We start from the raw sequence: 14,465 nt of genomic DNA, 5'->3' as shown, positions 1-14,465 counted from the left end.
ACAGGACACTTGGATCCTGTAGGGTACTTTACTGACTTTGAATGTTTTGAATGCTAATGAACACAGAACAGCTGTTGAGAGACACTGGACTGTGGAAAGACCTGCTAAATTAAACTAGCCTAGATACTTTAGAGATATCTTGACTTCAAATTGGAAGTCAGACAATGTGTTACGTTGGGGGAGAGGTTATACTTTTGTTTCAAAAAAAAAAAAAAACAAAAAAAAAAACAAAAAGCTATATAGATTCCTTCAAAGTTGATCAAGATCAACTTGGGGAAGACCTCCTGAGGGTTTTGGCTACAAACATGAGGGACATAAAACAAAAATTCATTTTTGGATGGCTTGTGTACAACACACAGTCCATACTTGTGTTAATGTAGCTATGTACGTTACCTTTGAAAGTATTTGTGTTTTCAGAGCAAGGGAACCAATGAAAATGGGTGGCCCAGTGATCCAGCCTCTCTGTCTGCCTCTGTTAGTTTTTCAAGAGTTCTACATACACAACAGCTTCAAGGTTGCTGGCTGAGATGCTCCAGCCTCACAGACTATTCTAGCCAAGACTGCAGCTAAGCCTTGTACTCTCCCATTGCACAGAGACTGAACAAGTGTTATGGCTAGTTTCCCCAGGACTTGACCATTATCTCAGTTTTCTCAGAATCTCAAAAAGATGCCACCCATGGACAACAGGAAGCAGTTTAGAGAATACAATGCCCACATTCCCAAGAGATGGGTGGATGGCTTCTGGTCATTCAGTGGTTTATGGATGCTTGTCACCATTTATGGGGCTTGGTTACCAATTGTTACTGGTCGTGGTCAAGGAGAAAGCTAAACAAAAGAGTTTAGATTCATGGATCTCTTTCTGAAAGGAAAAGGGGGATATAGTATAGAAATGATGGGATAAAAGGGTGGATTGCTGAGTCTACTTCTGAGCAACCACTAGTCTCAAATATTTTACATTGTTACATATTTTTATATATTGACACAAATTTAAGGTTATTTTTGTTATATTGTATATATGTTTCTTCTCTTGTTTAAGGTACTGTGTCTAGGCATCACATTTTAAAAATAACTGTCAGACAGTGGTGGCACATGCCTTTAATTCCAAAACTCAGAGAGACAGGAAGAGCTCTGTGAGCTTGAGGCCACCCTGGTCTACAGAGTGAGTTCCAGGACAGCCAGGACTGTTTCAAAGAAACCCTATCTCAAAAAGCCAAAAAAAAAAAAAAAAAAAAAAAAAAAGTAATGTAAAGTTGTAGTCCTTAAAAGCTATTTAGGATAATGAAGACAGGTTAGCAGTTAGTCATATATAACAATCAAATTTATAGTCATGTTAGATATGTTTTCAAGGTTTAATAAGTGGTCTTCAAACACTTCAAAGGCCTACAGAACATGGCATTTAAAATGTTTTGTTACCATAGGGCTTTTCCTGACACTGAGACACGTGGGCTCCTGGTAGCACCAACTTACTTCAAAAGAGAATGAGAGGCATCAAAGAACCTCCATATGGAATTTGCTTTCATTTGTGACAAGGTTAGCCACTGGACAAAGAAACTACCTTTGCCTCAACTGCTGATAGAATGCTGTTCAAATTGGACGAGCAAAACACAAAGGAGAAAACTACTTTACTTTGCCAAGATAAAGTAGGATAGCCCTTCAAAATTCCTACTGCACAGAAAAGTCTATCAAATATTTTAGGCTCATAGGCCGAAGATAGATGCCCCAATGTTACAGAGGAATCTTGGGAGACTGTCCAGAAAACCAGCTGTTTCTGTTTTTGGAAGTTGTTTGCTCTGAACTTCCTGTTTATTAAGGTAGTATTATAGTCTTCTTGGGTCTTTCATGGAAAGACCAGGCAGTTACAATTACAGTTTTTCTTGTCACCAAATTCAAAAAAGAAACTCATAAAAAATTATAAAGTGTATAAAGCTGAGAAACATAAATGCTTAAATTGTTTAAGAAAATGTTTTGAGGTAAAAAAAAATAGTTTTGGGTTAGTAATACAAGTTAGGATAGAAATAGAATAATAGGATTAGGAACAAAACTTTGGACTCCCCAAAATAGGATAAATAATGGAGTATTTTCTCTGCATTTGCCAAATAAAAATGAACTAGACATTGTAAATGTAATTCTTATCTGGTAATTGTTCTTATTGTATATAGTTTTACTATGTTAGAATTAAAACCTTTCCTTTTTATTTAGACAATATCTTGTAATTGTTCTTATTGTATTTAGTTTTACTGTGTAGAGTTAAAAAACTTTTTTATAAGATAAGAAGGGGAAAATTTGGGGGAGTAATTCTTCCTTCCTTCCTTCCTTCCTTTCTTTCTTTCTTTCTTTCTTTCTTTCTTTCTTTCTTTCTTCCTTTCTTGCTGCTCCAGTCGATGGAAGGGAACTTTATTTGGTCCGAGGGTCATGGGCCAGGTATGACCAGAGCTTTGTCTTGGGGTGCAGGTTGCTAGTGTGGCCTCACTTCTTCTTGCCACAGTTGACTGTACTGCGTAGCACTCGTGGCAGATAATCTTGTCACAGTTGTACTTCTGGGCAAGCTGACAAAGGGATGGCTCGATGATGCCATCATGAAGGGGAAGCACCAGAGCAAAGTGGACTCTTTCTGGAAGTTGTAGTCCAATAGGGTACGGCCATCCTCCAGCGGCTTGCCAGCAAATACCAGCCTCTGCTGGTCAGGTGGGATGCCTTCCTTATCTTGGATCTTATCTGTGACATTCTCGATGGTGTCACTGGGCTCGACCTCAAGAGTAATGGTCTTGCCCGTCAGGGTCTTCACAAAGATCTGCATGTTGGCATCTGCTGCTTGGCCGCCTCGTCGAAGAGAAAGAGGTTGGCAGAACCAGAAACGAGTCTGGGGAATAATCTTTTCATACAATCTTTTCATACACTGTGAAGATGTGTCTTTGCCAAAGCGCCTTCTGATTGGTTTAATAAAGAGCCAAATGGCCAATAGCTAGACAGGAAGAAGTTAGGCAGGACTTCCAGGCAGAGCAAGAAGAAAAAGAGATGAATCAAGACACAGGAGAGACGCCAGAGGACACAGAGAGGAAACAGGAAGTGCAAGATGGAAGAGAGGTCAGGAGGCAAAATGTATATTAATATAAATGGGCTAATTTAAGTTATAAGAGCTAGTGGGATAAGCCTAAGATAAAGGCTGAGCTTTCATAATTAGTAAGTCTCCATGTCATGTTTTTGTGAGTTGGCAGCACAAAGAAACATCCATCTACAACAGTTCATAATTTTTCACAAATCCAATGACTGTAATAGTTTGATATTCTGAAGAAAATGGAGACAAAGTGGTACTGATTTGGACTGTTAGTAAGATCTCTCACACAGTATCACTGCTATATTTTTAATAATCCTTTTCTGCTACTAGGATTTGACTACAACCAAAGAAAAGATCATGCCCCACCTGGAAAGGAATAGACACCTGAGGGAAACTCAAGTCACTCTTAGAATATCTAGTAGATGAAATCCAGGCTGGGGACATCAGACCTGCTCTAAATAACCAAGGCATAAACAAGCATGAAGAAGATACTGGTAAAATGCAAATGAAGCCTCACCTACAGTCAGACAAAACTGCAGGACATGCACGGCTCCCTCTTGCTTCAGAAAGTTCATAAACCGAAATAAAAGGTCTTGCTGTTCTCTGATTTGCTTTAACTCTAACTTCAGTACCTTGTCACAATATGAGAGGAAGAGTAAGTTAAAGATATACAAACGTATTTTTAAGACTGTTCTCTTAAAAACATCAATGCTGAAAAGACTCACAGATGGTTTTTTATTTCTAGGTTCTGCAAATTTCTGCAGGAATGGGACCACAGGAGAAGCCGGTTCAGTCGCTTTTTCAGGCTTTGAAGAAACAGAGTTATCAGCTCAATAAAGTCCATACTGGAATTGGTATGCATGATCAAAATTTAATGCAGTTACAAGTGTTCAATACTCACAGGACTGTCATCTATGAAGATGATAAGCAAATGATTGACAGTATCCTAATGAAAAGCAATAAACACAGGTCAGAATAATTCCACAGTCAGGTTTTGCCAAGAATTCTCAGAACTTTCACATTACCAAATTCACTAGAAAAATAAACAGCACATTGACAGGCTCAACTTCTGAGCATATGTATTGCAGAGGGTCTCCTAAAGAACCACAATCAGAAGTTCTTAACTGTCCAAACTTGAGTAAAAAGTAATTTTCTCTGCCACTTAAATTATACCTGTTTCTTCAAAAATCCAAGTGAGCCAAAGTCAAAATTGTCAAAGCAGCCATCAATGGATAAATAAATGAGCAAAATGTGACACATACATGTAATAGAATAATACTGAGAACTGAAATGGAAAGGAAATCTAAAACATGTTATGTAATTGGCAAAGACTCATGGGGGAATAAGGAATTATTGCTTATAGGAGTAGAATTTATAGGGTTTTGGTTTTATTAAGACCAAAATTTCTGAAGGTGATGGTTGCTCAAATAAGCACACATTTCATAAACTGTACTACACAGAGAAAATGGTAAAATAGTAATTCAAATGTATCTTACAATTAAAATAAAAATTTTTAATCTTACTGGATCAGCTAGGAAATCCAAAGAAGGGAGAAACACAGAACCAGATAGAATCTCTCTTATAAGTAATGTCAGGGATCTGAAAATAGAAATAATTATTCTATATTTAGTGATTTACATTAGTTCCTCATTTTCAAGCACCTTTGAAATAACTAAAGACCCCATCAAGTGAAGGTATGAGGCTGGACATGATGGCCTATGCCTTTAATCCCAGCACTGGGGAGGCAGAGGCAATAGATCTCTTGGAGTTCAAACCAGCCTAGTCTACATAGTGACTTCCAGGCTAGCTACAGGGCTACACTGTAAAACTCTGTCTCAAATAAAATTATGGGGCTGAGAATGCAGTTCAATGGAAGGGGGCTTGTCTTACAGGATTCCTCAGTATCCCCTGATACCTACCCATCCAACCAACTAAAGACATCAATTAAAATTCAATAGGAACAGGATGGTGTCAGATTCTGCATTTTCAGCAAGTGCCAGGTGATGTTTATGCTGCAAAATCACAAAACAGGACTTGTGTTCTCAGTTTGCTAAAAGTGACTTGTGCTTAAAAGAAATGTTTAAAAGAAGAACTAGGGAGATATCAAACACTGTTCTTTCTAGAATCTTTAACATATTTATAAATCCATGTTTACAGGCTGGAGACACAGTTGAGAGACTGGCTAGCATATACAAGGCCCCGATTTGATCTCAACAACACACACCAAAAAATTGTTTATGAGCAGTAAAGTATGAGCAATAGTATGCTCTCTAGGACTGAGAGTATTTTAATTAGTAATACAAATTACAAATTAGACTAAAGATTTCTTTAAGATGGAGGAACTTGTTATTATGCCTAGGATGGATTTTTAAATTTTCACTCCTCTCTTCCTGCTTCAGACACCTACTACATACATACATACATACATACATACATACATACACACACACACACACACACTAAGATACTTCCTAGTGTGTTTATACCTGCAGTCTGTTGCTTTAGGAGGCAAAATATAAGGAAAAAGGAGCTCAGTGAGTTTCCTTAAATACTGCAATTCATCTCTTCGACTTCTCAAAGCGACATGAAGCTCTGGGCCATATTCTTCTAATGCAGCTTGTTGTAAATACTCCGTGTTTTTTACTGTAAATAACAATAAAAAAAACTACTGAATGAGTTAGGACTTTTAAATTACTTCATTTCTATTACCATACAGAACATCTAACCTCTTCCTCTCCTAGCCCCTGCTCACTGAAAAGGGGAAATTTTCCAGAAATAGGACATAAAGGGACACTTTCTCCTTTGCTGTGAACTTACTTACTGTGGTGGTTGGAATAGGAATGCCCCCCACAGGCTCATAGTTTTGAATGCTTGGTCATTAGGGAATGGTGCTACTTGACAGGGATTAGGAAGTGTGGCCCTGTCACACCCGGCTTTGTTGGAGGAAGTGTGTCACTGGGGGTGAGCCTTGGGCCTTGGGGTTTCAAGCACTAAAGCCAAGCCCTGTGTCTCTCTTTCTTCCTGCTGCCTGGCCATCCAGATGTAAAACTCTCAGCTACCTCCCCAGGACCATGTCTGTCTGTGTGCCCACGCTTCCTGCCATGATAATAGAACTGTAAGCCAGCCCTAATTAAACACTTTCCTTTATAAGAATCACAGTGGGGCTGGAGAGGTGGGGCTGGAGAGGTGGCTCAGTGGTTAAGAACACTAACTGGTCTTCCAGAAGTCCTGAGTTCAATTCCCAGCAACCACATGATGGTTCACAATCATCTGTAATGAGATCTGGTGCCCTCTTCTGGCATGCAGGGACACATGCAGACAGAACACTGTATACATAATTAATAAATAAATTTTTTTTAAAAATAATAATTGTGGTGATCCTGGTGTCTCTTCATAGCAACAGAAAACAGACAAAGGCACTTACTTTGTAATAATTCATTTTCTGAGTCTATTTGCTTGACCAATAGGAATTTAAGCTCACGATTTCTACAAAATATACTAGCAAATTACTTAAGTGAGAAAACAATAGAAAATGTGTACTAGTATACACAAGAGTTTAATTATCAACAATCTTGTTCATTTTCTGTGACAAGATAAGTCCCCAAATTCAAAATTCTTTGCTGCTTTTATATCAATATCCAGATAGCAACTGAGAATATGGGAGAAAGTGAATTCTTCCAGAGGTTTTGCATTTTTAGCCTGATCACAGGACACAAGAGGTATAACTGAGTAACCAAAAGAAATGAGCTGCCAGGTGGTGGTGACACAAGTCTTTAATCCCGGCACTTGGGAAGCAGAGACAGGTGAATCTCTTGTGAGTTCAAGGCCAGCCTGGTCTACAGAGCTAGTATCAGGACAGCCAGAGCTGTTACACAGAGAAACCCTGTCTAGAAAAGGAAGGAAGGAAGGAAGGAAGGAAGGAAGGAAGGAAGGAAGGAAGGAAGGAAGGAAGGAAGGAGCTATCACACTGTTGAAAAAACAAAGGAGAGCCTTGGCTACTTATTGCTAATAAAGAAACCAGCCTGAAACAGCTGTGTGAATCCAACTATATGACCTATTGAAAAGTAAAGCCTATTGATATTCTTATCTATTTTTTTTCTCGGACAGTATTCTTTGCAAACCTGCTATAGAGATGCTACCTCTCTCTTGTGTATTTTTGCCAGTGACAAGGGTTTTAATGTACTTTTTTTTAGTCAGGCATGGTATATACACAGTGCATGAGAGGTAAAAGCAAGAGAATCTGAAGTCAACAGCGTTGGTTACATACCAAGTTCAAAGCCATCCTGAGTCACAGAAGATTTTGTCTCAAAATAAACCAAGTAAATAAATAAATTAGTAGGTCATATATATGTAAAACTCTTTTAAGCTCGTTCATTTTAAGAAGGTTTTAAAGGTAAAATCATTTTTATGTATGTGCCTGGTACCCAAAGAGGCCAGAAGAGGGCATGGATATGCTGGGGACTGAAGACACAGATGACCATGTACCACAATGTGGGTGCTTGGCATTGAACCTGATTTCTCTGGAAGAGCAGCCCATGTTCTTAACCACTAAGCCATCTCTCCCGGTAAAATTCTTTTTAAAGAAAATGTACTTTAATTATTTTTGGTCTTTTGAGACAGGGTTTCTCTGTGTAACAACAGTTCTGGTTATCCTGGAACTGACTTTGTAGACCAGGCTGGCCTCGAACTCACAGAGATCCGCCTGTCTCCGCCTCCCATGTGTTGGGATTAGAGGCGTGCACTTCCACACCTGGCTATTATGTTTGAGTTATTTGTATATATATGTGTTTGTGTGTGATTATATACACATGAGTATAGATGCCTGTGAGTCCAAAAGAGGACCTTGGAGTCCCCGAAACTAGTCTACAGGTGGTAAGCCACCTGACATGGGTACAGAGAACTTAACAAGAAAGATATGTGCTCTTAATCACTCAGCCGCCTCTCCTCCCAATGCTAAAACTCTTTTTGTTGTGGTTGAGAGTGTCTCACTATGTAGCCTTGGCCGCCTCTGTAGACCAAACTGGCCTCAAACTCACAGAGACTCTCCCTGCTGCTACCTTCTAGGTGCTAATTAGAAGTGTACACTACCACACCCAGCTCCTAAAGGTAAAATTCTTACCTGATATAAAAACACAGAATATTTAAATACTAAACTAATAGTTTTACTTAATTTAATCTCAAATCTAACTGCAACACAATTCCCCAAAATGTGTGCTAGTTCTATTGAGATTATGAGGGATAGAAAAATGGCTCCATGTTTAAATACGGTCACACTTAAAGGCGCTTCTTCACTGGAGGATTACTGAGAGCTTTTGCTTACAGAGAATTTCTAGAAGTGAAATAACAGATAGCAATACCAAAAAATGTAACTGTTTCTATACCATCACCTGTGCAGTATAGTAGGGCACTCTGCTGTGCCTAATGCATTTCAGGAAGCACTGGTGAAGAATACCAAATATGGACGAATCTCAGTCTCACACAGAAGCAAGTACAAAGCACAGGGCTGTTAAAGGGAACACGTTTTTAGCTTGATTTTACAGCAAAAAAAGTCCTTAATCAAGATTTCCTTCATTCCATCAGAAAACACTTACTTCATACATGTTTGGTGTAAATCACATCAGCAAAAGGCCTACAGATGCCAGAATGGAGTTGCTTTAAAGGGGGAAGCAGGGAATTCACAGAAGAACTGTGATACAGAAAAACAAACACGATACAGGGTACTAATATGTAGTCTGAAACTGCAAAAACCACAGAACCAGGAAAGAGACATGAACAATAAGAACAGGCCATCACTCACAGAAAAACACAGAAAAATAGCAGAAAAGGCTATTCTTAAGGCATCTATGAAGAGTATCAGACAGGTTGTCAGTACTCACATACCTTTAAGTGAAAGCTGATGTATAAACAAAATCACTCAAACTACCACAAAACTGTATTACCTTTCTGTCTCGCTTTAACAATCACTTCTATATGTTTCATTGCTGCTTTTAATAGTTTCTTGGTTATAATAGATGGGATATCCACCTAGAAAGATGAACAAAAATAAAACTTAAAAAATAATTACTAAGTTGAAATAGCAAGAACACTTTATTTACAATACTAGAACAAAGCTGAAAAGGATAAGAACTAAGAAGAGTAAAGTGGGGTATAATTAAAAACAGAGATTGTACATTTCAAAACTGCTCTCACCATAAATAAAAAAGAAAGAAAAAAAAGTTAAGTATCTAAGATCGTGGACATGTTAACTAGCTTGTTTTACTTATTCCACACATATTGACAAACTCCAACATCATTTGTATCACAAAATACACATATTTTATACTATTCAAAATAAAAATTTAAACATCAGGAGGCACAAGATTTCAGTGGACATTTCCTCAAAGAAGAGATGCAACAGCAGATAAGCAAATGGAAGGGTGCCCAGCATCCCTCCAATCAGGGACATGCTGGGCCAGTCACAAAGCACCATTCACTCACCCAAGGCTAGATAAAGAGGGTGTGATGAATATGCCAGTTATCCCAGAGGGAGAGGCTAAGATCTACAAGCCTAGGGCCAACCTGAAACATCTAGGGAGAACCTGCCTCAAAAAAAAGAGCACAAATCACAAAAGAGAGTGAGGATAACTAATTTTGACAAGAAAGTGAAAGGGGCATGCTCACACACAAGCATGGCAATGCACATGTTGCAGCCACTTTGGAAAACAATGAATGAAATAAACAGCTACTATCTCACCAAGCAACTATTTATACTCTCAAACACAGAGTCAAGACAAATAAAAATACAACTACTAAAATATAAATCTTCATGAGACTAAAGTTGAACATAACTCAATATCCATCAACTGAAAATGAAGAATAAATTATGCCATCAAAAACTGAAGTGAGGACATATGGTACAATATGACAATATAAATGAACCTAGAAAACATGCCAAGAGAATGAAATTAGTCATCAAAAGATTCCATTTACACAAAATATCCACAGAAACATAGAGACAGGGAGCAAAATGAGTGTTGGCTAGATGAGCAGATGGGAGATTATGGAAAACAGGTATAAGGTCTCTTTTCAGATAACAAACATATTCTGAAATTGATTTTATGACTGATGTATGCAGAACTCTGAATAGGCTGTGATATGCCACTGAATTCTATGCTTTAAATGGATGAATTATATATATTACACATCAATAAAATGGTTATAAAAATAAGAGTACAATGGTTAGTGCACATCTATAATCCCAACACTACAGAGGCTGAGGCAGGAGGGCTGCAAGTTCTATATAATAGAACTGCAGGGCTACATAATAAGGCCGGTTCAAAACACAGGAAGAAAACGGAAAATGAAAAAAGAAGATATATGTATCATCAACCATCTGACCTCTCTACCTCTCTCCTTTCCTCCATCTGAGAGAAAGAGAGAGAAGGAAAGAGAGAGAGAGCGCACGAGAGAGAGAGAGAGAGAGAGAGAGAGAGAGAGAGAGAGAGAGAGAGAGAGAGAGAGAGAGAGAGCATGTGCACATGTGGAAGCAGGAGTCCCCACCATTTTTGGCCAGGCTGGCTAGCCTAGAAACCCAGGGGACCTCCTGCCCCACCCCTCACACTGGCCTTATAGGCTCATGCAGTGTCGACTAGTTTCTATGTGGGTGCTAGAAATTTGAATTCAGATCCTCATGCTCATGAAGCAAAAATGTTAACTCACTGAGCCACCTCCTCAGTCCAATCATCTGATTTTTCTTAACGAACAGTTTCCCACACTTAGTCTATTATGAAACAGTTGCCCCAGAACTATTTTTCAAACCAACATGATTAACTTTGTTTTAATCATGAACATGTTAGGCATGATGATTACATAATCCCAGCACTGGGAAGAGTGAGGCAGGAGGATCTCAAATTTGAAACAAAACATAAAGAGAACACACACACACACACACATACATATAAATGGAAAGACCCAAGAAAGCATCCACACAGCACTATAACCAGTAGGATATGTTATGTCCTTAATCAGGCTCAATTTGTGAGCTTATCCCCTCCAAAAAAATGGGAAATGTCACATATACTATTTTCCAGCATCTTCCATTTGCTATTTACAGTAAATATTTCCCTTGTAAATAAGCATTACTGTAGAAAGCAAATTTTCATGACTGTATAGTTAGTTTAATTACAATCACCCAATAATCAGTCAATACACATCAATTTTTCTTTTTGGCCTTCCTTATTTAAAAATTTACAACTATTCTTTAAACTGCAATAAAGCTTTTACTGTGAGTTTTATATACATCTTTACATATGTCATAAAAATGCAACTTAAAAGCCAGGCATGGTGGCATACATTTTTTTATCACAGCATTTTGGGGGCTGAGGCAAGAGGATCTCTATGAGTCTGAGGCAAGCCTGGTCTATAAAACAAGTTCCAGGCCAACAGGAGCGAAATAGTAAAACTTTGTCTCAAAATAAATAAATAAATAAATAAATAAAATTTAATTTGTGAACATAAAAATATATTTTACTCTTTTAATTTTTAAATTAAGATATAATTACATTATTTCCCTTCTTCTTTTACCTCCCTCTGATCTCTCCTGTGCCTCCCACCACCCCAGAAATGTTTCTTTTTTCTTTGTTATTGTCATACATATGTAAAAGTACCTAAATACATAAATACAATGTGCTCATTCCATTTAGTGGTGTGTGTGTGTGTGTGTGTGTGTGTGTGTGTGTGTGTGTGTACAGATATACAGATATAGACTGATAGATATGATTTCAGGCTAACTACTGTACAGTGTTCAGGGGATGTCCCTGGGGAAGACTATTTATCCTACACTCAGCATTCCCTAATTGTCTGCATCCTTTGTTTATAGCTGGGCCCTGGGATACCCCTCCATGTTAGCATGTCCATTGGCGATATACTTTAGGTGTTGTTTCTGCAGCATATGGTTGAGTTATCACAGATAGATGTCCTGTCATTTCTAAGAGACACACTCTCACAGCACATGTCCTGGTCCCCTGGCTCTATAATCTTTCTGTGCCTTCTTCCACAATGCTCCCTGAGCCTTAGGTGTAGGAGTTGTGTTATCAATAGATCAATAGTAATATTTTACTGCAAATCTAAATAAATACATTTCTTTCAATAAAAAGTAGTAGGATATGGTATCACAGGTCTATAACTCCAGCATGCTAGGGTCTGAGGCAAGAGGATTGCTGAAAGTTTAAGGGCAATCTGAGCTACACACTCAAACCCTTGTTTAAAAAGCAAAACAGGCCAGGCGGTAGTGATGTAAACCTTTAATCCCAGCACTAGGAGGGCAGAGACAGGTGGATCTCTATCAGTGCAAGGACAGTCTGGCCTACAGAGCTAGTTCCAAGAATGCCAGAGCTACACAGAGAAACCCTGTCTCAACAAAATAAAACAAAAAGAGAAACCCAGAAGTCTTAAAGATTACCAACCCCAGCCAGGCATGGTGGCATATACCTGTAATCCTACTACTTGGAAGGCAAAGGCACAGGATCTTAAGTCTAAGGCTACCCTAGGTAAGTTCAAAGCCAGCTTCAATGCCAGAACAAGGAATCATTGACTGGGGAATAAAGCTCAATGGCAAAATAAATGGCTGGCATGAGCAAGGCCTTGTGTTCAAACTCTAGCACTGACAAAAATATGTCTTAATTATTAAACTTCCCTCAAGGACACACCAATTTGTGCAGGTATGGAGTTCAACTTTTACTCATTTCTTCTTTAATAACTTCACTGTTACTCAGAATATACAAACAAACAATTTTTCAAAAATATTCTGTTGAGCCAGGTGGTAACACAGGACTGCTTTATTATTATTATTATTATTATTATTATTATTATTATTATTATTATTATTAAAATTAAAAATAATCTTATTTCTGGGCAGTGGTGACACACTCCTTTAATCCCAGCTCTCGGGAAGCAGAAGCAGGTAGATCTTTGTGAGTTCAAGGCCAGCCTGGGCTACAGAGTGATTGCCAGGATAGGCTCTAAAGCTACACAGAGAAACTTTGTCTCCAAAAAAAAAAAAAAATCTTATTTTATATATCAATCCCAGTTCCCTCTCCCTCCCACTCTCCCATGCCCCCCTCTGACCCCAGTCATCCCTCTTCTGCTCCATAGAAAGAGTGAGGGCTAAATGCCTTTAATACCAGCACTGGGGAGGCAGAGGCAGGTGGATCTCCATGAGTTCAAGGCCAGTCTGAGCTACATACAGAGTGAGTTCCAGGGCAGGCTCCAAAGCCACACAGAGAAACCCTGTCTAGAAAAACAGGTGTGTGTGTGTGTGTGTGTGTGTGTGTGTGTGTGTGTGTGTGTGTGTGTGTATACTATGTATATGTTAAACTTTTATCATTTTTACTATTCCAAACTTTTTTTTATCAATTCAATATTAACTTTTTTTTTTTTGAGAATTTCATACATACATATACCGTATTTACACCCTTCTCTCCTTCTTCCAACTCCTGGTTGTCCTCAACTACACCCTCATATTCATGACCCTCTTCATCTAGGGGTGGGGCCTTGTGAAATGTTCCTCTATCCGTGTTGGAATGTCAATTGGAAGGTACACCAATTTGAATTTTCACTTGCTTTGCTATTTCCCCAAATCAGAATTAGTGGATATTAATCTTTTTTCATCTTTCCAATTTTACAGGTAAAAAAACAGTAGAGTACCTCATTGCAACTTATATCTGATGTGCAACAACATATTTCCAATTGTTCACTAGGCACTTTATATTTTTCTTTTGTGAACTCATTTTGTGAATAAAGTGGATATAGGAACGTTTAATGTGATTAAACTTTATTTTGTTAATTAATGGCATATATTAATATTCTATACCTTATTTACATGTTTAATCCCATTGAACTGACAAATCAGAAGAGAAGTACTGGTTATAGCTAACAAACTACATACATATATATGCAAAACCTAAATGGACAAAATATCACTCAAAAGTATTTTAGAAGGTAGATCATAATCTCTGAAAGTTACATAAATTCATTTAAATAAAACATGACACTGTTTTCTATAATTGTCTTTTCATTTTAAAATTCCACAAATCAAGAAAAGCAAATATTAAAGAAAGCAAAACTGACCAAAGGACCCACATGGTTCATCTTTTAATCTAAAAAATGAAAAATGAAGAACAAAATCACATACTATAGGAGGAAAAAATAAGATTGTCATAATGATAATATTCCAAATTTCTCATTATAAACATATATACCTTGTGAATTCTTCGTACTAAGACAGATGCAAAAAACCGTAAGGTGATTCTCAGTTCATCAACAAAGGACTCGTCGTCTGTCACATCCCTTCAATTAAGGAGAAAAAACAATTCAGAAATTCTGAGAAATACAACTTTGCCTTGCTAAAACCAAGAAAATAATTTTCCTTTTT

At 37.9% G+C, this 14,465-nt stretch overlaps 1 protein-coding gene across 4 annotated transcripts in view; it reads right to left on the bottom strand.

Moving 5' to 3' along the window:
* Positions 1–14,465, bottom strand: part of Snx14 (sorting nexin 14) — a 60,967-nt gene that overhangs the window by 24,322 nt on the left and 22,180 nt on the right. For all 4 annotated transcript variants that reach the window (XM_051207391.1, XM_051207401.1, XM_051207420.1 and 1 more), the window contains exons 6-12: positions 14,293–14,380; positions 8,995–9,079; positions 5,542–5,698; positions 4,579–4,654; positions 3,957–4,001; positions 3,781–3,861; positions 3,573–3,687 (exon numbers count right to left, since the gene is read on the bottom strand). In XM_051207391.1, the coding sequence (XP_051063348.1) occupies positions 3,573–3,687; positions 3,781–3,861; positions 3,957–4,001; positions 4,579–4,654; positions 5,542–5,698; positions 8,995–9,079; positions 14,293–14,380 (647 nt within the window). The remainder of the gene's footprint in view (positions 1–3,572; positions 3,688–3,780; positions 3,862–3,956; positions 4,002–4,578; positions 4,655–5,541; positions 5,699–8,994; positions 9,080–14,292; positions 14,381–14,465) is intronic.

Source organism: Phodopus roborovskii, unplaced genomic scaffold (genome assembly GCF_943737965.1).
Source record: "Phodopus roborovskii unplaced genomic scaffold, PHOROB, whole genome shotgun sequence".
NCBI lineage: Eukaryota > Metazoa > Chordata > Mammalia > Rodentia > Cricetidae > Phodopus > Phodopus roborovskii.
This window is presented reverse-complemented; position numbering and strand designations above follow the sequence as displayed.